Consider the following 21,738-nt stretch of genomic DNA (forward strand, 5'->3'; position numbering starts at 1 on the left):
GGGCAAACCGGTGGCGGCTCCATGTGCATATATATTTAAATCTTCTGTTAAACCTTGTAGAATACAGTTTCCTCAGCCTGTCCCAGTGTTGACTCTGGCTCCATGACCAGTCTCACCTGTTAAGCCAGCAGTAAAAAAATGTTCTTCGCATCTTGTTCTTGCACTGTAATATTCATCAACCTTTGCTCTGTCACTTCTTACTGTTAATTCAGCTTTCGAAAGTAAATTTGCTGCTTGAGTCTCAGCTTAATTTTCTTCTCTTATGGAATAATGTTCAGAGTCGTTCCGCAGTCTTTCCCACTAGACTTCCAACTGCAAGGCAATGACCAGTTTAAAAAGCCAACACTTACCTCTGAGCCTACACTACACAGGAACTATTACAGTGTACACTGCTTGATATAGTAACTGTAACTGCCTTCATTCTCAGTGTTATTCAAACAGGCATTCACTCCTCAGTGTTATAATGTTTCCCTAAGCTTTAACTTTTAGATTAAATTTGAAAAATCCACATTGCAGGACAGTGTCACATTTACTGTATATCCTTTATCTGCTTGTATTACAAATACTTTGAATTGATATTGTGCTTAGATTGAACAGTCAAATTGTAGATAATTACATCAAATCAAAACATGTAGATGTATTGCAATGCAGCATGATTGGTGTTTTAAAACTTCATGACCTGCACCAGAATTTAGAAGTTTTGTGAATCTAAAATGTGTTTGGCCACTTAGTATTCTGTATGACTTGCCAGTGGGACAAAAGCAGTTTGTAAAAACAGAAAACAAATGTGTTTGCCGTCAGCGGTGGGAAAGAGTGGGATTTTACGGCTAGATGTGCACAATGAGGAGTAAAGGACTTAAACGTAAACTGTAGATCTTTCTAAACAACTTATTAAATGGCCTGTGGGGTGGATAAAATAAACACTCCACATGGTAATTATTTTAGAAAACAAGGGCTTCCATCACTGTTTTTTTTCTCAGCATTTTATTTACTGCACCAAATCCCCCTCTTTAATATACAGGTGACAATACTTTTTAAAGTGAACTCAATGAACACTGCAAAAACTGACTGAAAATACTTCTAACTGAAAAATGCTATTGAACATGTTGTGGGTTTTATGATTTTAAAAATAACTTTTTGTTCTCAGTACAGGACTGCAAGTCACCATCAGTCCTCTGTCCGCATGTTTTGGTTTCCAACAGATTACGACTAATTTTACTATTTTACTATACTATTTTGCAAGGTTACAAATACATTGAATTGCTATATAAATGGGTTCCACTGTGTGTAAATGAAGGCTTCACTAAAGCTGCCAAACCATTTAGTTGCCACAACTATGAGACACTATGAGACCCTTGGGGACAGGACCATAAGTGCATACATTATACTGGAAATCAAACCTTGGCAATGTACTAGATTTCATGCCCAGTCATAAGAAGGCCATGGCTGGATTAACCCACTAGGGGGCCTCAGGGTAAAAATCTTTGCCCCCCAACTCTAATACATCTTAATACATCTTACAACCTCTTACATCAAAAAGAATGGAAAGAGGGGCTTCCAATGTGTCACAATGAGAAATAACTGAATACTACTTGAATGCCAAGGGTGGAAACATTTATTAAAGCTTCAACTCTGCATATATGACTACACATTTACTAGACACGCATTCTTTAAATGTGGCATAAAGTTAATAGGTGGTTATAAAGTGTTTAAATGGTGTGCATTTAAGCAAATTATGTCAAGCTAATGGACGCACTATGAACCTGTGGCCTTCATAGTCCTGCAGTGGTTGCTGCTTCTGCCAAGTCAGTAATACAGCTTTGACCAGAAACCACACATGTAAACATGAATACTTCTCTATTTGTATTTATTGCTTCATACATACACCGACAGAACCAAAAACTCAAAGTGTCTACCTTTTGAAGAGGCAATGCATGATATATTAACTTATACCGAAGCTTATGATATTCGATAGTTGTTGAGGCCGCAGTTGAGTATAGTTGTGCCAGAAGTCACTAAATCCACAATAGGCAAGTATGATGAGATCTTAGTACAATTATCCATCCATCCATTTTCTATACCGCTTATCCGTCAGGGTCGCGGGGGAGCTGGAGCCTATCCCAGCTGACTACGGGCGAGAGGCGGGGTACACCCTGGACTGGTCGCCAGTCAATTGCAGGGCCAACACACAAAGACAGACAACCACTCACTCTCACACTCACACCTAGGGGCAATTTAGAGTAACCAATTAACCTAATGTGCATGTTTTTGGTATTGTGGGAGGAAGCCGGAGTACCCGGAGAAAACCCACGCAGGCATAGGGAGAACATGCAGACTCCACATAGAAGGAACCTGGAACCCTCTTGCTATGAGGTGACAGTGCTAACCACTGCACCACTTAGTATAATTAGATAAAGTTAATGAATAAAGAAGTATTTTATTTAATTGGATTAAAAATTCAAAAAAAAAGAACAAGAAGAAGAACAAAGAAACAGAGGGCTCTGATAAAGACCTAACATTAAGTTAGTTTCTCAATGTGTGTTTGTACTGCACCATTGCTTTCAATGCCACCTGAAGAGGAACAATTCACTCAAAGAGGGAGGCCAGATTTATTTGTGATTCTTTGAAATAACTGGAAGACTAATACATTTGTCTTTGGCCTACTGTAACAGGCACATCTGAGTCTACAGCTACCAGGCTGTGGTAATCACATGGCCCATGCATACCACAGGTAGCCGACCATGCATCAGATGGTGCTTAAGATATTTAGAAAACTTTGCATTAGAGTGAGAAATATGGGATTCTGTTTATTATAGAGAAAGAAATTTTCTGTTTTCATTTTCCAGAAAATCTTAACAAACATTGAAGGCCATTCACATACACACTGCTTATGATCAATATGTCACACTTGCAAATGGAAGCAAATCACATTACTCTCATTTGCAGTGCTTTACCAGAATATGTGTTGTGTATATACATGTGTATATGCGTACATATTCTTGTAGTTTCCTGTTTTATGTATGCACATGTGTATATCTAAACTGTGCTTTGTAATTCTCAGTGAAAAGGTTTCAGACGTGTACTGATAACATACAATGATTTTCAAAATGTACGCATTCACAGGGCAAAATAAGAAAATTACTTTGTTAACAGTTAACATTGCATGTGCATAATAAAGCGTCATCAATGGTCAGTCATTTTGGCAGAAATGTTTTGTTTTTTTTTTGGCTGATGTGATATTTCATTTTAAAGCCTTTATGGGTTTATATCATGACAGATTGATATTATTGTGGATCCCTCAACAGAACCATAGTCAATGTTATTATTCACTGGATAAAATAAGAAAACTACTTTGTCTGTCGTTAATATTGTGCCATTTTCTACGGTGAAAAAGGGCCTAAACTTCATATGATAAAGGTCCAGTCTATTTTTCTATCACATGAATTACAGAAACATGTCGGAAGCACAACTGAGAATTTTTACTTGCTTATGAAATAAGTTTCAGTTTCTCAGTTAGTCTTTTTTGAAAATTTTCAGTTAAGTTTTTGCTCTAACTTATCATTATTAAGTTAATTGCACATTTTTGTCTTCTGTTGGTGCCATGGGTAACAGTTTTGGAGTAATTCTAGTTCTTGGATTTATATGTAGTACAACTGTGTATTGGCAAGAATCTGGTCCTAGAGTATGTATTACAACAGAGAGGTTATGGTTCAATATATTGCCATATATTGCAATATCTACAGATAAGCAAAGCGATATATTGTTTTATAGGCCTGTGTTCTTTGCGTTTACACTGGTGATATGTGCTTACTTCTTCTTCTCTCCTGTTGTCTTCCTGTTAAGTTGAAGTGAAAGAGACAAGCAGCTGCAGAAACATTGTGACACAGCTATAGCTGTCACGGTTTAAACACAACACAAAATAAACCACAGCCACAAATACTTGCTTCAAGTCACCGGTTAGATTCCCCCACCGGACGGGCAGGAAAAATTTGGGTGTGGTGGAATGATTAATGCTGATGTGCCCTTGAGCAAGGCACTAACCCCCCCAATATGCTCCTTGGGCGCTTGACGCTGCCCACTGCTCCTGTGTGTGTTTCACTGCATGTAATTTGCCGGGTGTTGCATGTGTGTGTTCAACTAAGGATGGGTCAAATGCAGAAGACGAATTCAGTGTGTGTATGTAAAAATATACATACTGTCAACAAAAGCTGATTCTTCTTCTTCATCATCTTCTTCTTCCAAGACAGAAAAGTTTGTATCCCAAAGCCTCAACCTTAAAGTTGCAGTGTTTTTTAAACTTTTTAGTATGAAAGTACTTGATGATCACAGAGGGAGGTTTTTTTTTCTTAAAGCCCAATGGTGAGGCTAAACAGGCAGAGATTGTCTTGAGGGGGTCGCCTCGTAAAAAAAACAGAAAATACCCAACTCATTTACATCTGGTGGAAACGAATATGCGCAACAAATTTCATCGCAATTTAGATTTTGATATTTTGAATTTGGAAAAGTTGGCCTCAGTGTGGAACCAGAGGAAAGGTGTGAGCACCATTAATATCCACAGCAATAGATTAAATAAATAAGATTAAATAGAAATCCTGCCATCAGATTTGGGGAACAGCTTGGCATACACAACTGTTAATGGATGGGACATTTTGACCTGATGATGGTACAAAAGGAAAGGTCCCAGGGTTGACAAAATTAAAGTGGGTGAACAGAACTATGAAAGCCAAATGTCAGCGCTGATCTAGTGTTTCAAATATCTTGCTGCACACTACTGTTGTGGACAGACCAACTAACTAACATTGTTTCTCTTATGGCTTGTCTTCAGTAGGACAAAAAGAGCAAGATTGGTTCAGCAAGGACTCCATAATTATCAAACAGCATTTTATCAGACAAGGAAACGCAATCAATAAAACGTTTCCTGTTACATCCGCTACATATGTGTACTGCTTTCAATTTTCTCCGTAGTGAATCAAGCCAACGTCTACTTTTATACCTGTACATTAATTCATTTATGGTTATGAGCGCCACTGGTCGGTGTCCTCTTGCAATTCTGCTAAAAACTTCAATTCCCATGATGCCATGAAGACGTAACTACTGTGATGTCAAAGGTAAGCGACCACAACACAGTGCCGGGGTGGGGGGACATGCGAAGTTGTAGCAGAGGAGAAGTGCTATGGATTTAGTTTAACATTTTGTATCTGTAGTTTTGCAGTTGTATGAGGAATTTCACTGTATGTTCAGATACTATTATTGTAATTGTGATTGTGTGGGCCTTGCAAGCGGCCAGTAAAACTAATACCAAACGCATTGCTGCTTCACAATTGGACGAATTAGCACTAACACCAATTAGCTTGCATGTACAGCAGCATATGAGCAAGTCACATTGTGTTTATGTTGTGACCGGCTAGCCTGTTAAACCTGTTAGCTCATAAGAGTAAGTAAAGTGTATCTTTCATGCCAGGCCTGATAAGGACAAATGTTTGTAACTTCTGTTTGTTGAAGTTTGTCTTGCCTAGAAATAAACGTTTCGTTGTTTAATAGGCATGTGTCGATTGCTGATATCGACTATTTATGACAAAATCACATATCGAAAACGAATCATATCAAATAATTATTATTATTGAAGACTAAGTCATTCAGCACAGAGATTATGTAAATTGTCATTGAGCTCTGCCTGCATCTACCCTGAATGATTAACTTTTTTATTACCGGTATCTTTGTGTTCAGATCGGTGTTACGTTAAAGTAAATGTTACAGAATGTATTTTTTGTGGTAGAATTTGAAAATTGTCTGCTGGTTGTAACATGCAATCATTCATTTCCTCTGCAGAGAACAACTCAAACTACGAAAGGATGAACTGACTGTAGATCCTGCTTTGTACTCTGAGCCTCTGTTGGTCCTCTTGTGAGCAGAACACAGGATGCCCTACCACTGTGTGGCCTATGGATGTGGCAAAACTGCAGAAGATGGTGTGACGCTTTTTAAATTCCCCAAGGACCCTGAGGAGTTTCGCAAATGGGAGAAGCAGGTTCAGCGCACCCGCTCCCAGTGGGTCGCCACTCCCAACTCATACCTCTGCAGCGAGCATTTTGGCAAGGAGTACTTTGAGCCCAAACCATTCACAGGCACTCTGAAGCTGAGGCCAGGAGCTGCTCCTACAGTCTTTGTCCGTCCTCACTGTCAGTCCTGCAGCGGAGTGGGCTGTAGTAAGTGCCTGCCTACTATACAACAGCGGGGTGTTACAGCTGAACCAAAAGAGCTTAGTGTAAGTTTTGGTTAAGTTATGATCATGGAAATTTCCCTGCAGAGAGAAAGCCAGAGTTTCTGTCATTCTGAGATGCTTTCAACAAGCCTCTTAGTTGTTTACATGTATGGTGTAAAATAATAGTCATGTTCATGCTTTTAATTTACAAGTCTGTTTTTCTTTCTTTCTTTTTACAGGCAGAATACGATGAAATGGTGTCCATTCCATTCCAGCCATCTGGGGATACTGATAACGAAGAACATTTGACAGGAGGAGGGGTGAAACCCAAAGAAAAAAACCGAGAAGAACGACCAGGTGAAGAGACGAGAGAACAAAGATTAACAGACTGTTTGTTCCTTTAAAGTTTGATAAAGACAGTCAAAATTCTTCACAAAACACGTGATTTATTTGTCTTTACAGTGGTGTGTGAGATGTGTGGCAGCACTGGCAATATCAGCACCTTCTTTTCAAAAACCAAACGTTTCTGCAGTGCATCCTGTTCACGGTCCTATTCATCAAACTCCAAGAAGTCCTCCATACTGGCACGTCTGCAGGTGAGAACACAACAGACAAAGCAAAGCTGAATGACGAATTTGTTTTCAGGGATGTTATTTTATGTGACATTTTTCTTACGTGGATGATAAAAGATTTTGTGGTGAGGATTAGTACATGCTAGTGTTTCTTGGTACGGTTTTACAGCTCACACTGAGCCACAAATGCCTCCCAAAAGCAAAGGTTTATGCGCACATTATAGACATCAAGGGTTTTTCTTTTCCAAATTTCCTTTGTGTCTGTGGTTTAGTCAGATCTGCTGTGCATACCATTACTCTGTTATACACTAAATTTGACATAGGTTACAAACTTATCATCCAGAGGTAGTATTGTTTTCCAATTCTGTACCTTCTTAAATTGTTTATTGTATAGAAACCATTTCTTTCTACCACACCTCCACTGGTGCTTGTAGACCAGTGACAGTCAATTGTTGGATGCCACTCTGTGATACTTTACTGTTCTTCATCCTAATGTTCTTTATTTCCCAACTCCTGTCCTTCCTCTCGAGGCACAGAGAACTGCTAGTACTACTGACACCTTTGTTCCTGTTCCTCTCAGAGGCTGGACTGTACAGGCTCCCTCAAAGCTTCTACATCTCTCTTATATCAGGTAGACGGTCTGTGCAGCCAGATTTGAGTACTTCAAACCTTTACTCTTGCAAATAGCTATCATCAGCAAAGCTGGAGTAAAAGCAACAGTGCATTTCAATTGTTTTCGCGATACACAGTGTCAGCAGTGACCTTAAAATTGGAGACTTATAAGTTTTGCATGCAATTAAAATGCTTGCTTGACAGGTGTAAGCACAGAGTTTAATGGAGTACGTGTAGTGTTGAAGGAATGTGAAACAACGTTAAAGACACATTGTCAAGACTTTAAAGGGCTAATTAATTAATAATATAATCCTGACATGCTGGCGTAGTCCAGATATTTTTCTAGTTATATGTAACTATAGTTGTAATTTGTTTCCAATTCTGTTACATATTAAGACCAGAAATACGACAGTGTTGACATTCCTGGAAAAAGTGCAATAAAGAGGAAAAACATATTTGAAAAGTCTTTCTTTGTAGGAAGAGAAGTTGTGCAGCAGTGAATTTAGTCCCAAAGAAGCACATTTGACACATGTTCTGTTTTACCATTTTAAAGCTGATGCAAGTCCTTGTTTTCACTTTCATAATAAATGATGTTCGCCTGTGATTACTGAACCAAGTCAGAGCATTGGTGTGCACACAGTTCAGCTTTGACAGCAGTTGTTGGATTTGATTCATGACTCTCCTCCCCTGTGATACATGCTAACAAACCAACAGACATGTACAAGCTTCTTTTATATTTCTGTCTCTCCAGGGAAAGCCCCCCACGAAAAAAGCCATAGTGCTGAATAAGGTGAACAAAACCCCTCCGACCCCAACAGGACTGGATGGTGAGGGTGTTGAACACATCCAGACACACAGGCAAATAAGTGTTGTACACACACACACACCATAAAAACATGGTTTATGATTCCTCTGTTCTTTCCATTCTGTAGGGTCTTCTGCAGGTTTTGAGTGGGAAACCTACTTGGAGAAGGAAGAATCTTTGGCTGCGTCAGTGTCCTGCTTCAGACATGTGAGTTCTATCTGTCAAGTTAAGCCAACCTTTGTCAGCATTTATACATGCGCATTCAGAGCCTTTTAAAAAGCTTTTTTCTACCCCAGTGAGGCATTTTTCAGTAGCTAACTAAGGCAATAGTTTGGTAGTTAGTATCTTAATTAACCCAAAGTATGGAAAAACTGAACAAGGTAGTACGTATTACTATGGTGAGGATCACATATGGTAAAACAATAAGAGGTAAACTCTTGACCATCACTGAGATTAAAATCTTGAAATTCCTGGGGAAGATATGGATGTGGAGCACATGAAACACCTCTCATTGATTTGATCTGATCTGAACCCACCCCGCCTGCAGGCGCCCCTGTGTGCACAGTGGGATGACGTCATTGTGGGAATGAAGGTGGAGGTCCTGAACACAAACGCAGTCCTGCCCAGCAAAGTCTACTGGATTGCTACTGTCATCCGCGTCGCAGGTGCATACACGTGTCTGTTGGTGTTTGTTTCAACAGGTCATTGTGTCATTAACAGCTAGTAATTATGAATTTGACCTGTTGTTTCATGTTTTGTTTTTGTTTTTATTAATCAGTCTTCGAGGTTCCCTATTGAGTTTTTTAACCCTTGTAGAATGATGGATGTATTTTTCTATGAATGGGTCAATATACATCCCTCCCTGTAGTCTTACACTATTTCACTGATGTACAAGTGGCAGTAACATAGCTGGAGATGCTGTAATGCACCAGCAAATGAAAGGAAAGAGAAAACTGCTAGCTAGTAAGCTTCGATATAAACAATGCAGTACTTAAAATCTCTTCTCTTTTCCTGAGCAAAAATGCAGTATGTTTTTATGAGCCGCAATGGATGTAAACATAACTTTCCTTTACCTTGCCAGGGCTAAAATATTTGAGGATACCATTAGAGGAAGCTTGCCAAAACGTTAAGATTCATTCCCTGGTGATTGCATATCCACAAATTTTAGTGTACTGTCTCCAGCAGTTGTCAAGGTGCGGGGATCTGTACCTGCTGTCATCTTTAGGCCATGCTGGGAGCAAAAACTTCACAAAACCCAAAAGTGCATTTTGATTGCAAGTATTAGTTTGGTCTATAAAATGTTCAACAAAGATTGTGGCCATAGCAAATTCCCTGAGGCCAAAGTGACATTTTCAAATGCCTGGCTTTGTCCAGCCAGCAGTCCAAATGATCATGTCAAAAATTACAGATCGCATCCACAGAATTAAGCTTTTCCTCAGTTTGGGTTTCTAAACCAGAATTTGAAACCATAGAAACTGCTTCATATTAAAGCTCTACAACCCAGTATCTACTTCTGAATAAAATGTTTATATTGGCCTGGTATTGTGAATTTCCCCAGTGCAGGACTAAAAAAGACCCATCTTATCTTAATTGGTAATGCAGTAGCATCAGTAGTAATTTAACCTTTTTGTTGCTCTCATCCCTTGTGTCCAGGATACAAAGCCCTGTTGAGATATGAAGGCTTTGAGCATGACACCAGCCATGACTTCTGGTGCAGCTTGGTTTCAGGAGAGCTGAACCCCATTGGATGGTGTGCCATGACAAGCAAGCTGCTGGTGCCACCACAAGGTGAGGATTCACACTTGAACCACACTGCCACGCAAATGCAGACACACTCATGTGACAGACTCAACAAGGTTTCAATCTGGATAGTAAACTTGAGTTCTTACTGTCCTGGCTGAGCCTGTACTGAAAATACAAGGAGAACAGTGGGCTTGTTAATGTGACTTGTTTGGCCTGGATCTGGTGTTTTAACGGTAGGATATGCTCTAATCTGACAAATTGTGTGTCCACAGATGTGAAGCAGAACATCTCAGACTGGAAAGAGTATCTGATGACAAAGATGGTGGGGGCCAACACTCTACCTGTTGACTTTTACCTGAAGGTAAAACTTCATGCTGCCTGACACACTGATTTGGCTCATAATAAATTACCCATCTGTCTTGTACGTGTGAAGAATATAAATTAATGGTTTAATTTCTCTGAATTAATCAGCATTTCTGTCCATTTCCGTTCACTTTTCCTTCTGTCCTCTCCCTAGCTGGCAGACGGCATGAAGACCTCTTTCAGAATAGGTATGCGTGTGGAGGTGGTAGACCCCAAACATGTGAGTCGGACCCGCGTGGCCATCATAGAGTCAATTATTGGTGGTCGCCTGCAGCTGGTGTACGTGGACCAAAGCGATGCCCCCGAAAACACCATCTCTGACTTCTGGTGCCACATGTGGAGTCCCCTCCTGCACCCAATAGGCTGGTCCAGCAAAGTGGGTCACCTCAGTAAAGCACCTGGTAGGTCTCGCATTTAGTTTGTTCATACATATGATTGAAAGCTTGCAATGTATTCAGTAACGCCCAAAAGAAATTAAAAAAAGCAGGAAGAAATTTAGGGAGGACAGACCAACTACACACACTGGTTTGCTTACAGCAGACTATTTGAGTTACAACTGTCCACGCTCCCATACACCTCGACAGGTATGATGGTGGTTATTCTAAAAATTACAAGGAGTGATTTAAACAGATAAAACTGTCTGTGCTGTTTGTAATTCATTACTTGCTATGACTGGTGGTTAAGAAAAGTCAGTTCCTTTGATTGACTGAAAGGAACTTTGATGTTTGTCTTGAACTTGAGCTTGTAATTTTAAGATTTTTTTTTTTTTTTTTTTTTACATGGCAATGAAAATACAAAATATAAAAAAATATGTTTGAAATTGCAGTAAAAAGTGTGGAAGCGGCTGCCAGTGCTTGGAGGGGTAACTCCGACAGTACGTTCCTACTCTTTAAAAAGGTAAGGATAATGTCAAAAAGCAAAAATGGTGGCACTGCTTTAGCACAGGTCTTGATAACCACTGTGTGATCTGCAGCCCAGGTTTGTCTACATTGAGGGAGCATTCTTTGAGGAAGGAATGAAGCTGGAGGCCATTGACCCTCTTAACCTGGGAAGTATCTGTGTGACCACGGTACACAAAGTAAGACAGCTACTTCCTGTTGGTTTGGCTTAGTGTGCTGTTTGTTTAATCCTGCTTGGACCTCATCATACAGCCTAGAACGATTTGCTTGGACAGTTACCGTATTTTCCGGGCTATAAGGCGCTACTTTTTTCCCACGCCTAAACAACAATGCGGCTAATCTATAGATGTTTACGGGCTAACGGCCAGGTGATGCGAAGAGGAAGACGCTAATTTAAGCGTAACTTTTAACAGTCATTTTGCATGTCATGCACACACCCTCATCATGGAAAACACTCAAAAAAATGCATATGATGCAGCTTTTAAATTAAAAGCAATCGAACTGGCTGTCCAAGAAGGAAATAGAGCTGCTGCATGTAAGCTTGGCGTAAATTAATCAATGGTGACACGTTGGAGACAGCAGCGTGAAGAACTGACGCAGTGCAAAACCACGACAAAAGCTTTCAGAGGTAATAAAAGCAGATGGCCCGAACTTGAAAACGTATGTCATGTTACAATGTGGACACCTGCGGCTTATAGTCAAGTGTACATATATATGTACAAATATATGTATATTTTTTTTTATTTGGTGGGTTCGGCTTATACTCAGGTGCGTTCTATAGTCCAGAAATTACGGTAGGTAGTCTGTAAAAGACATAAAGGGGGATCTCATCTTAAACACACTAACATCTGCACTGATGTCTCATTTCCTGTCTCTGTCTCTTTTTTTGTGTTCGACTCTGCCGCCCTCCCTCCTCCCAGGTGCTGTTAGATGGCTACCTGATGGTGGGTATTGATGGCACCATATCAGACAACGGCTCTGACTGGTTTTGTTACCACGCCTCATCTCATGCCATCCTTCCTGTAGGTTTCTGTAAAAAGAATGACATCCCTCTCACGGTACCACAAGGTGAAAAAACACATCCCTATTCATCATTTGCTGCTGTGTTCTTGATAGCTGTTGTCAGTTCATGCCACAAAAAGGAAAATAACTCAAGTAATCAATGAAATTACTTTTGTCTGTGTCTCGGCAGGTTATGACTCTCAGACCTTCACTTGGGACAAATACCTGAAGGAGACCGAAGCTAAAGCTGCACCAGCGTATCTGTTCAACACTGTAAAGACAAGAAGTCCAAATCTAGTGCAGCATTTGAAGTTGTGCTTTCTGTTTAGAAGTTTATCAGTGTGATCACACCTACAGTTTGCATGCCTTAGTCACATCTTGCAACTTGAAAGGCTTCCATGAATGTTGTTTAACCTTAATAAACATATAAAGTTCATTAAACATCCTATGATCCCATTGCTCCAGGACTACCCGGGTCACGGTTTTTCCCCCGACATGAAGCTGGAGGCAGTGGACTTGATGGAGCCGCGCCTGGTGTGTGTGGCCACCGTGAAGCGCTGTGTGGGCCGTCTGCTGCTCATCCACTTTGACGGCTGGGAGGACGAGTTCGACCAGTGGATCGACCATCAGTCCCCAGACATCTACCCCGTTGGCTGGTGCGAGCTCGTGGGCTACCAGCTCCAGCCGCCTCCTGGACTCGGTAAACACCTCATTTAATAGCAATGCCCTCCAGTGTGTTGTAGAGTTGATGTTAAGTCATCAAGTGGGCATGTGAGCCAGTTTACTGCGATTAAGGTGTTACATTAATTCTGACTGAATGGTAATTGGGCTATTGGTGCAATTAAAGACCAAATGAGGCAGAAAACTGTCCCTGTTTACATCATCAGTTTGTGTCTGTAACCTCTACTCTGTCGCTGCCTCAGAGGAGCAACGAGAGTCTCTGAAAGTGTTTTGTTCTGTTTTCCAGTTGATTTAATCGAAAACCAGACGGCACAGAATAAGAAAAGCAAGTCCTCTCCATATGGGAAAAAGAGTAAGTTTTGACTCAGAAATGTATGTGAAATAATTTGTCCAAAACCAGATTAAAAATCACATCAGGTGCTATTACATCTGACAGCTTCAGAACTACTCTTTCACCTCCTTGTAATGTTTTAGAAAAGAGAAATGCAAAAAAGAGACTCTCACAGGACCAGGCTAAAGATGACGGGCAGCAGTCTGAGGTCATTGACACTGAAGCGCCTCTCATCCAGCCCAAGACTGAGCCAGAGGAGCAGGAGAGTAAGTGGACAAACTCGTGCCACATGCGGTTCATTACTTCTAATTTTTGTGAGACAAGTTTTCTAATGTGCTGACTTAATTCTATGTCTGTAGTCTTTGCAGTGCAGGTGAAAGTAGAGGAGATGGAGATGGAGACTCCCATTGATCCTCCAGACAACCTCAAACAAGTCCCTCTGGGTATGATCAAACAGGAGGAGGGAGGGGAGCCGAGTACATCAGGACTACCAAAGCCACTGAAGAAGTGCAGCTTGGAAAACACAGCACAGAAAAAGACGAGTGTGGAGAAGAATGATAACAGAAAAAGCAGTGGAGTAGAAAAGAGTCAAAAGTTGGACCAAGACGAGGGGAGCCATGGAGAGGACAGCGTCATGGAGGAAATTTCAGAGAGCAATACAGAGTAGGAGACCCTGCAGGAATGGTGAGCTGAGACAAAGATGCCCGCTTGGAAAAGTAAGCGAACTGCAGAAAAGGTGGATGAGTAAAAAGGTCGGGATGACTCTGAGATGGAGTAAAGTAAAGCTGATGTGCTGAAGAACCACTAAAAAAGACAAATAAAATAAAAAAGGTACATCAATAAGGAGAGCCAGAGATCTTTTAATTTCTGCTGGTTTAAAGTTATGATCCACCAGGTTTCAGTTTGGCAACATGTGTCATACAGTAAGTGTGCTGGTCTCAGATTTTTGTGGGGAGACAGTAAACAGTGGGGGTGATATCAATGAGATAAAATTACATTAAAAGTAATAACAGTAATGCTGGATTGCAGACACGTTTCCTGTTAATCTCTTGGTTTTAGGTTGGCAAATGGAATCCAGAGCAGGAATGGCAGACCCTATCATTACCAATAGACCCTGCTATATAGAGAAGTAATGACCGACTACATATGGTTCACAAGGACTAACTTAACCAATTTCAAAACTACCTCATCTTGTCCATGTTGGTAAAATCAACAACAACACAACATTTTTTTTTGGATGTATCATTGAGTCAAGAGTCTCAGAAATAAAAGTATGACCCTGGAGTGTTTGATTATTCTGGATTGACATTGCAGACAAGTATTTGTTCTATTTGTTCTTGTTTTATTTTTTCATGTTTTATAACCAGATGTTTTCTTTTTGTAAATATGAAGTCATTGATTAAAAAAAACACAACAGAGTATCTTTACAAATTGGATTTGAAATTAAGAGTTCAGTACATTCTGCAGTTGTGTAGTGGTTAAGGACAACTAGCATAAAGCCAAAGATGGTAATGTTTTTTGGCAAATATCTAAAACTAATGACATTCACTTCATTCATTGCCTTTAAGATACGGAAAGGTTCAGCAGAGCTGCTCAGGAGTTTGACGAGCAGGGAATGTGTGTCTAATGCTGTGAATGTGAAGCAGGGCAGTGCTGACAAAGTGTATTTGTACTCTGAAGATTCCCTGGATAGTGAAAGAAAAATCTTCAGACTTTTTTCAACAGTATTGATTAGACAGCAGAAAGGAAATACCAGAAAAACTGGCTGAGGAAAACTGGTAAGAGATGTGAAACATCCTCAGCTGTTACAGCTTTCAAAGTCAGCAAAGGTTATGGTTTTTGAGAGCTGAATCTTGGGTTTAACCTCAACATCCTCAACAGCGTCAGTTTTCTGGAAGCTGTGGTCTCAAAGCAGCACAAAAGACAGGATTCAGGCCATGCTGCGTCTCTTGGTGGTTTTCTTTGCTGCTGCTGCTTTTGTGTTGGGGCTTTTGCGAATTTTGGATTTAGCTCTGGGCATTTTGACTTGCCGAAGGCTGTTGATGTGCATTGGTTTGGGTTTGGTTGCCTTGGGTGCCTTGGCAGGCTTTGGAGTAGTGGCAGGGGCAGGGGGGAGGTTCTCACCCCCAGGACAGACCCTGAAGACATGGACGTCCTTGACTTTGCGGCCCTTCAGCTCAGGGGGATTGCCACAGGTGGCTCGTACCTTCAAGTTGACTTTCTCAATCCATCTAGATGAAGAGAAAAGATCAAATTATTGATTAGTAGGTCTTGAAATTAATCACATAAAATATCATTATAAAAACATAATTTTAGACACAAAGCAAGCTGTGTCCTGGTGCAACCCAGAAAACCCCAATAATTTTTGACTACACTAATTGTGCTCTAATTGTCTTACAAGCGTAGTGGCAGCAGAGGGCAGTCACACATCAGAGGGTTGTCAGCCAGGTTGATGACCTCCAGTGAAGTGAGAAGGTGGAGGTCAGGCAGCTCCTCTAGCTGGTTGCCCTCCAGGAAGAGACTCCTCAACCCTGGACCCAGACCTGCCAGGGAGTTTTGTGACATCTACAGTAAAGTGTAAGGATATCGCATTAGAAAACTCTTAAATAATCTCAATGTTTTTTTTTTTAATTACGTGGGCAGGTTAGAAGAAATCAAAGAGGATGGTATGAAGGGGAAGGCTTTGGCTGTTGTTGGTGTGACTAATAGCTCACATCTACATCCCGCTCACCTTCTCCAGTCCCATGTTATCCAGATACAGCTCCTTCAGTGACCTCTCCAGGGGTCGAAAAGCATTTGGCCCCACCCAGCGAATTGAATTCCCTGACAGCCTCAGGTCTCTGAGGTTTCCCGCCTTGCTCAGGGCCTCAGTAGGCACCTCATTCAGCTTGTTTCCTCCCAGGTGGAGTGTGTCAAGGTCTCTGGCTTGGTCCAGAGCCCTGGGTGACACATGAGAGATGGAGTTCCCAGTGAGGTAGAGGGCTCTGAGGCCCTCAGCTCCAGTTAAGGTGTCCAGCTCCAACTTGGTGATGGCGTTGTCCTCCAAGTGAAGTGCCAGCAGGCTGGGCACCAATTTGAAGGCTTCTTTGGGGAAACTGGTGAAGCGGTTCTTCTCCAGGTGGAGGTAAGTCAGCTGAGGGAGACCTGTGGATTTAGATTAAAGAAATGAAACCTACATATTAAGACACAAGTCAGAAAAATGTTGAAAAGGTCTTTTCCACTGATTTAATTTTGTATTTAAAAGACCTTTAAATGCATCAGGGCTGAGGGAAGTGAGGTCATTCTCCGACAGGTACAGGTAGATCAGTCCCTTCATTCCACTGAAAGCCCCTCCCTCCACCTCCACGATCTTGCAGCGCTGCAGATGTAGGGACACCACCTGGGCAACACCAGGGAAGCTGTTGCGAGGGATGTAGTGGAAGTGGTTGCCACGCAGGTCAAGGAGACGGGTGCTGGGAGAAAAGCCACGAGGAACTTTGGTGTGGCCGCGGTTCTCACAAGAGGAGTGATGTGTCTCAGACTGAAGACGAGAAGTCATGGGCAAAGGGGACAAAGACACACAACACCGCCAAATCATATTGTTTGCACCTGCTATTTGAATACATGCTTAAAACACACTGAGCCCTCTATAGTCATATTTTCTTTTTTTTTTACCTCTACCCACGGATAGGCTAACTAGTAACAATTCGAAATTCTCCATAAGACCACAAATTGTTGTTTTTGCATTTTGAACAAGTTGAATAAACAAAATATAATGTGCTTTTTCAGTTAGCTTTAGAGGTAATGGTAGGTTTTACTTTAGACAAGAATATGTTAAGCAATGCTAAGCTAAGCACCTGCTGGCTCTGACTTTCAGTATACAGATTATGAAACAGGCCAGAAAGCAAATAAGCCTACAGTCAACTGAAATGTCCAACTATTACTTTCATGTTTTTGTGTCAGTTCAAAGAGCAGAACGAGAATGCCATATTGCTATAAGGCAGTAGCAATATAGCTGCTGATAATTTTGAACTTAAGTAAACAAGAAATGAGTGAATACACGATAAAACTCAATCACAGAAGTGTGTTCCCTGGAATCCAGTGCAATATGCCCCACTCACCTCGCAAACACAGTTGGCAGGACACTTAATCTTGTTCTCAGGCTCTTCAGTTGGTGGTGGAGTGATCCTGGTTGCCTCCTCAAACTCTGCCTTCAACATGGCCTCTTGGCTCTGACAGCGCAGCTCAGAAGGGTAAATGGCCTCCAGGTTCTCTCCTACCATATGGGCCGGTCCTCCACATGTTCCCATCAGCTTCACCTTGTTTTGAATCGCCCACTGCCTGTAGTGAGGAACAAAAAACGTCAAAAAAAGGATTACTACCATTTGAGTGATGGAATTAAAAGACTTAAGATTAGAATTGAGCCATTGGTTCAAAACAAGCACAGGTCTGCTATACCTGAGTGGACGCAGGTAGCAGTTACAGTAGATGGGGTTCCCTGCCAGGTTGAGACGTGCCAGCTTGGGTGAACCTTCAGAGAAGGGCTGCATGACACGTAGCTGGTTGTAACTGATGTCCAGGTGGATGAGGCTGGGTGATTTGGATACAGCTGTGTTGGCTATGTCCTGCAGGGACATGTGGTCCAGGAAGAGATGTGTCAGTTTGGCCATGGACACCATATCCTCCCCGAGGTAAGTCATTGGGTTGTAGCTCAGATCAAGACGGGTCACCTCTGGCAGTCTGGATTCCAAGAGGGATAGGTATAGAACAGGAATAAAAACAGGAATTTAGGGTTTATTACTGTAATAAATATTAGAGCAGTCAGATCTGATATTTACCCATCAAGACATAAAGCAATGGTTAGATGAAACTATGTTATAACCTTTTTTTAATTTATCACTATCAAATTTTTCTAATGAAATTCCCCTCAGCTGTACTTTGTAATTAGTGCTGATTAGCAAATTGGGAGAAGTTCAACAAAAGACTGGGAAAGTTGCATACTCCTTGGTAAAACATCTGTTTGGAACATTCTGCAGGTAAACAGGTCCATTAGTAGCTGGTGGCAGTATCATGATTGGGTATGAACCTCCGAGCGAGGTTCACCACTTTGTGAAACACATGCTTTCATAAAGAATATGTGTGCTCGGAAACACTTTGGCAAACTGTTGTCACTAAACACTTAATTTGCAAATGATTGCATTCTGTTTTATTTACCTTTTACACACTATCCCAACTTTTTTGGATTCACGGTTAAAGCTTCCCAAGTAGGTTTGCTGTCCACATGAGTGTTCTGAGTAGCTCTGTGGCAGAACACAGATGCCACTGACATGCAGATTGTGAAATATCACAGATAGCTTACCTGGTCATGGTCTCAGTGGGGAAGAACTGCAGCTCGTTGTGGTCCAGACTGAGACGGGTGAGCGTGAACAGACCAGCGAAGGCCTCAATGTCCAGGTAGTTCAGAGAGTTGTGACTCAAACGAAGCCATTTGATGTTCTGCAGGCCCTGGAAGGAGAAGAGGTTGCTCATTTAATGACTGTCCCAACAACAGGAGACATGTCTTTAAATCTTCTTCTCAGTTCTCTGCGTAGGTGGTTGTGTGTGTACCTGGAAGGCCATGTTGGGGATGTAGACCAGCTGGTTGTGTGTAAGGGAGAGCAGGTTGAGGAAGCCGAGCTGAGAGAAAGCTCCAGGCTGGATCTCCTCCACACGGTTACGGTCGATCATGAGCTGCTTCAGCGAGGACAAACCGTCGAATGATTCCTGGACTCACAAAACACACAGGTGGGCAAAATATATACATTTTTTTATTTGCCACACACACAAAAAAATAAAAATCTGAAAGTGGCGATGGCATAATTGTGGTTGTGAGAACTGAGTCTGTGTGTGTGTGTGTGACAACCTGATAGAGGATCTCAATGTTGTTGCTGGCCAAGTTGAGGAAGACCAGGCGTCCCAGGCCCCGGAAAGCCCCTTCCTTCACCCTGCGGATGTTGCAGCGCTGCAGCGACAGGTGAGTCAGGTAGGGAGTGTGTTTGAAAGCCCCAGTGGGGAGTTCCTGGATGTCGTTGCCTCGAAGATCTAATTTCACTGTGATCTATAAAGAAAGGGGATAACGTCTCATACGGAACAAGATGGGAACTAAATATACTGTGTTAGTAAACGTGTGTGAAATAGAGACCTCGTCTACAGTGGGAGGAACTTGGGTCAGGTTCTTGTTGACGCAAGTCACAGTGAGCTGGATCTGGTCGCAGACGCACTGCTGTGGACATTTTGCTGTGTGTGCAGCAGGGATGCAGAGGAGCAGCAGGCTGAGCCGCAGGACCCAGAGGGTGTCGGGACAGAGCTGCGAGTACATCTGAGAGGGAACAATAACACTGTGTGCTAGTAATTAATGGTTATAGTCTTTACTGAAACAGTAAAGTAAAGGAGTAAAAGGTACAATATATCCCTCTAAAAAGTAGCACAGTGTTCTTAAGTAAGACAATGAACCCCAAAGTGTTGCTGGTGGCTCTTCCATCAGTGAATAAGGGTTGATGTGTATGGTTATCACTGAGGCATCTTGCACAGTGTCTTCTGCCACCAGTGTATGAATGTGTGTGTGACTGGAATGCAGCCTTGTGTTGTACTTTAAGTAACTAGAAAAACACTATATAAGTAAAGTCCATTTACCATTTATGAAGTATAAATGATTAGCTGTTGCACAAACCTGTTATTAGACCTTCAGAATCTGCTGGTCCAACAAACATTAATCCAGCTTGTTCATATAACATAGTTATAGTCGTATAAATCAGTTTAATACTTTAGGGCAGATGGGCCACATGTGCTAGGACCCCAGACATTCTCTGAGTCACGGCCACCATTGTGCACAGATCTGAGCAGAAGGTACATGACTACACAGAGGCAACACCACATAATTAAAGTATTGAAGTACAATTTTGAGGTACTTGTTACTGGAGTATTTCCAGTTCATGCTACATTTTAGAGGGAAATTTTGCTTTTTTTACTCCAATACGTTCATTTAATGGTTCTAGACATTTTTCAGATTAATATTTTAGATAAAAAACTTACAATAGGCTTTTAAAATTCAATGCATGAACATCTCAAAAGCATGAAACATATAGATCTCTTTGATATATGAAGCTATCTGAAGTACACTATGTGACATCTATATTCTGTACCGCAGATATTTACCTCAGTTCTAACAGAGAAAGGTGTGTGTCACATTGCTGAAAAACATCCCCATCATTCTGTGCTTTTGGGGATTACTGTCATTCTGGTCAGATTGGGCTGCCATAGTCTTCACTGGAATGCCTTAAAACCACATTCCCATGTTGGATCAACGGGTCTTGATCCGCAGGAATGGACATGAAAAGTTCCACTGCTCTACACTCAGAAATCTGGAGTCTCAAAATGTTGACACAGAGAAATGGTGCCATGCCTCTAAACCTTTCAGTCACAACTGCTGCGTCAAACCCTGACAGAGATGAACTTGAAAATCAGAGCACAGAGGTTATGTTGCATTTAAATTTAACTGTGAGCTTGCATATAAATCACACTGATTGTGCAGTATATGAGAAGGCCTGACCATTCAGCATCGCCACGTTTTGTTCCTAAGACCCCCTGAGTCGAGAGGGGCCAAGAAACTAGAGACGGTGGAATTTCCTCAGGCCGGACTGTTTGTCCGCCTCCCCCCGGGATCAACACTCATGACCGCAGAGGAGCTGCCGCGCCGGGCGCGCACAAAGACGCACAGTGTCTTTCCCTGCCGGTGCTGTGCCAGAATGCGTTTAGCCCCCGAAAAAGTATGTCCCCCTGGCCAGGGACAGAGAGAAATCACTCTACACTGACACGGAATATTTTTTTTACTAGAATCTACACTGAATCACCCCCCATCCCTTACATTATGGTACATCCTGTATGTAAACAAGGATTTGATTTAATGAAGTTTAGGGAATGTCAAAAAGCTGCAATTTGAACTAATTTGGGAAAATTAAAGCTAACCTATTTATAATATTTTTGTTTAATTCCTGCACTTCGTGACAACCAAGAAAAGTCTTCGGTGTGATAAAGTTTTTGACACAAAAATGCGCAAAACAAAAACAAAGCCTATCCACCTGATTGAATAATCTGGGTATGATTTGGATTTTCGTTTTCTGTTCCGAGTGGTCAGTCGCTATAACATTCACTCAAATAAACGTCCGCGTTTGACACCCTAACGTTTGACTGCTTACAGTAAGTACAGGAATCCATTTTACGCACAGACTCACCGTGGCGTCGTCGTGGTTCCGTCCAGGTGCTGGTCGTCGACTGGCTGCTGACTCTCACGGTCCCTGCTTCCTCTGCTGCTCTTCCCCTGGCTGTCCCCCATCCAAAACAAACTGCGTTTATCCCTTCATTCAGTACTGACACTCCCCCCACCCCGACACACACCCACCTCTGGAGTCTGCTCTTCACACCGCGCCGCTGAGTCTGTTAAAGGAACAGTTCGCTCAACATGAAAAAGTTAGTTAAAAGTTAAAGTTAAAAGATATTTACCGATGTAGGCT

General features: G+C 41.7%; 2 protein-coding genes across 6 annotated transcripts; one reads left to right on the forward strand and one right to left on the reverse strand.

Annotated features, from left to right (window-relative positions):
* The first annotated feature begins 5,115 nt into the window (after positions 1–5,115).
* Positions 5,116–14,422, forward strand: l3mbtl2 (L3MBTL histone methyl-lysine binding protein 2). Of its 4 annotated transcripts, none has more exons than XM_046377815.1 (19): positions 5,116–5,434; positions 5,830–6,265; positions 6,442–6,559; positions 6,665–6,798; positions 7,355–7,405; positions 8,138–8,213; positions 8,319–8,398; positions 8,739–8,856; positions 9,845–9,979; positions 10,207–10,295; positions 10,452–10,698; positions 11,124–11,194; positions 11,271–11,375; positions 12,117–12,264; positions 12,389–12,471; positions 12,664–12,898; positions 13,166–13,231; positions 13,354–13,476; positions 13,570–14,422. In XM_046377815.1, the coding sequence occupies exons 2-19, from the start codon at positions 5,921–5,923 to the stop codon at positions 13,875–13,877; spliced, it is 2,532 nt and encodes an 843-aa protein (XP_046233771.1). In that variant the 5' UTR covers positions 5,116–5,434; positions 5,830–5,920; the 3' UTR covers positions 13,878–14,422. The 4 variants fall into 4 exon arrangements, with proteins under 4 accessions (XP_046233771.1, XP_046233774.1, XP_046233773.1 ...); XM_046377818.1 differs by lacking the exon at positions 12,389–12,471 and having other exon boundaries at positions 12,117–12,140; positions 12,223–12,264; XM_046377816.1 differs by having other exon boundaries at positions 5,131–5,231.
* On the reverse strand, positions 14,051–21,627 carry chadlb (chondroadherin-like b). Of its 2 annotated transcripts, none has more exons than XM_046377819.1 (11): positions 21,460–21,627; positions 19,371–19,547; positions 19,092–19,286; positions 18,797–18,952; positions 18,549–18,694; positions 17,648–17,929; positions 17,311–17,530; positions 16,457–16,730; positions 15,942–16,354; positions 15,609–15,775; positions 14,051–15,441 (listed from the first exon to the last, which is right to left on the reverse strand). In XM_046377819.1, exons 2-11 carry the CDS (start codon positions 19,545–19,547, stop codon positions 15,141–15,143), a joined length of 2,331 nt encoding a protein of 776 aa, XP_046233775.1. In that variant the 5' UTR covers positions 21,460–21,627; the 3' UTR covers positions 14,051–15,140. The 2 variants fall into 2 exon arrangements, with proteins under 2 accessions (XP_046233775.1, XP_046233776.1); XM_046377820.1 differs by having other exon boundaries at positions 21,452–21,627.
* Positions 21,628–21,738: the final 111 nt, after the last annotated feature.

The sequence above is a fragment of the Scatophagus argus genome, chromosome 21, assembly GCF_020382885.2.
Source record: "Scatophagus argus isolate fScaArg1 chromosome 21, fScaArg1.pri, whole genome shotgun sequence".
NCBI lineage: Eukaryota > Metazoa > Chordata > Actinopteri > Scatophagidae > Scatophagus > Scatophagus argus.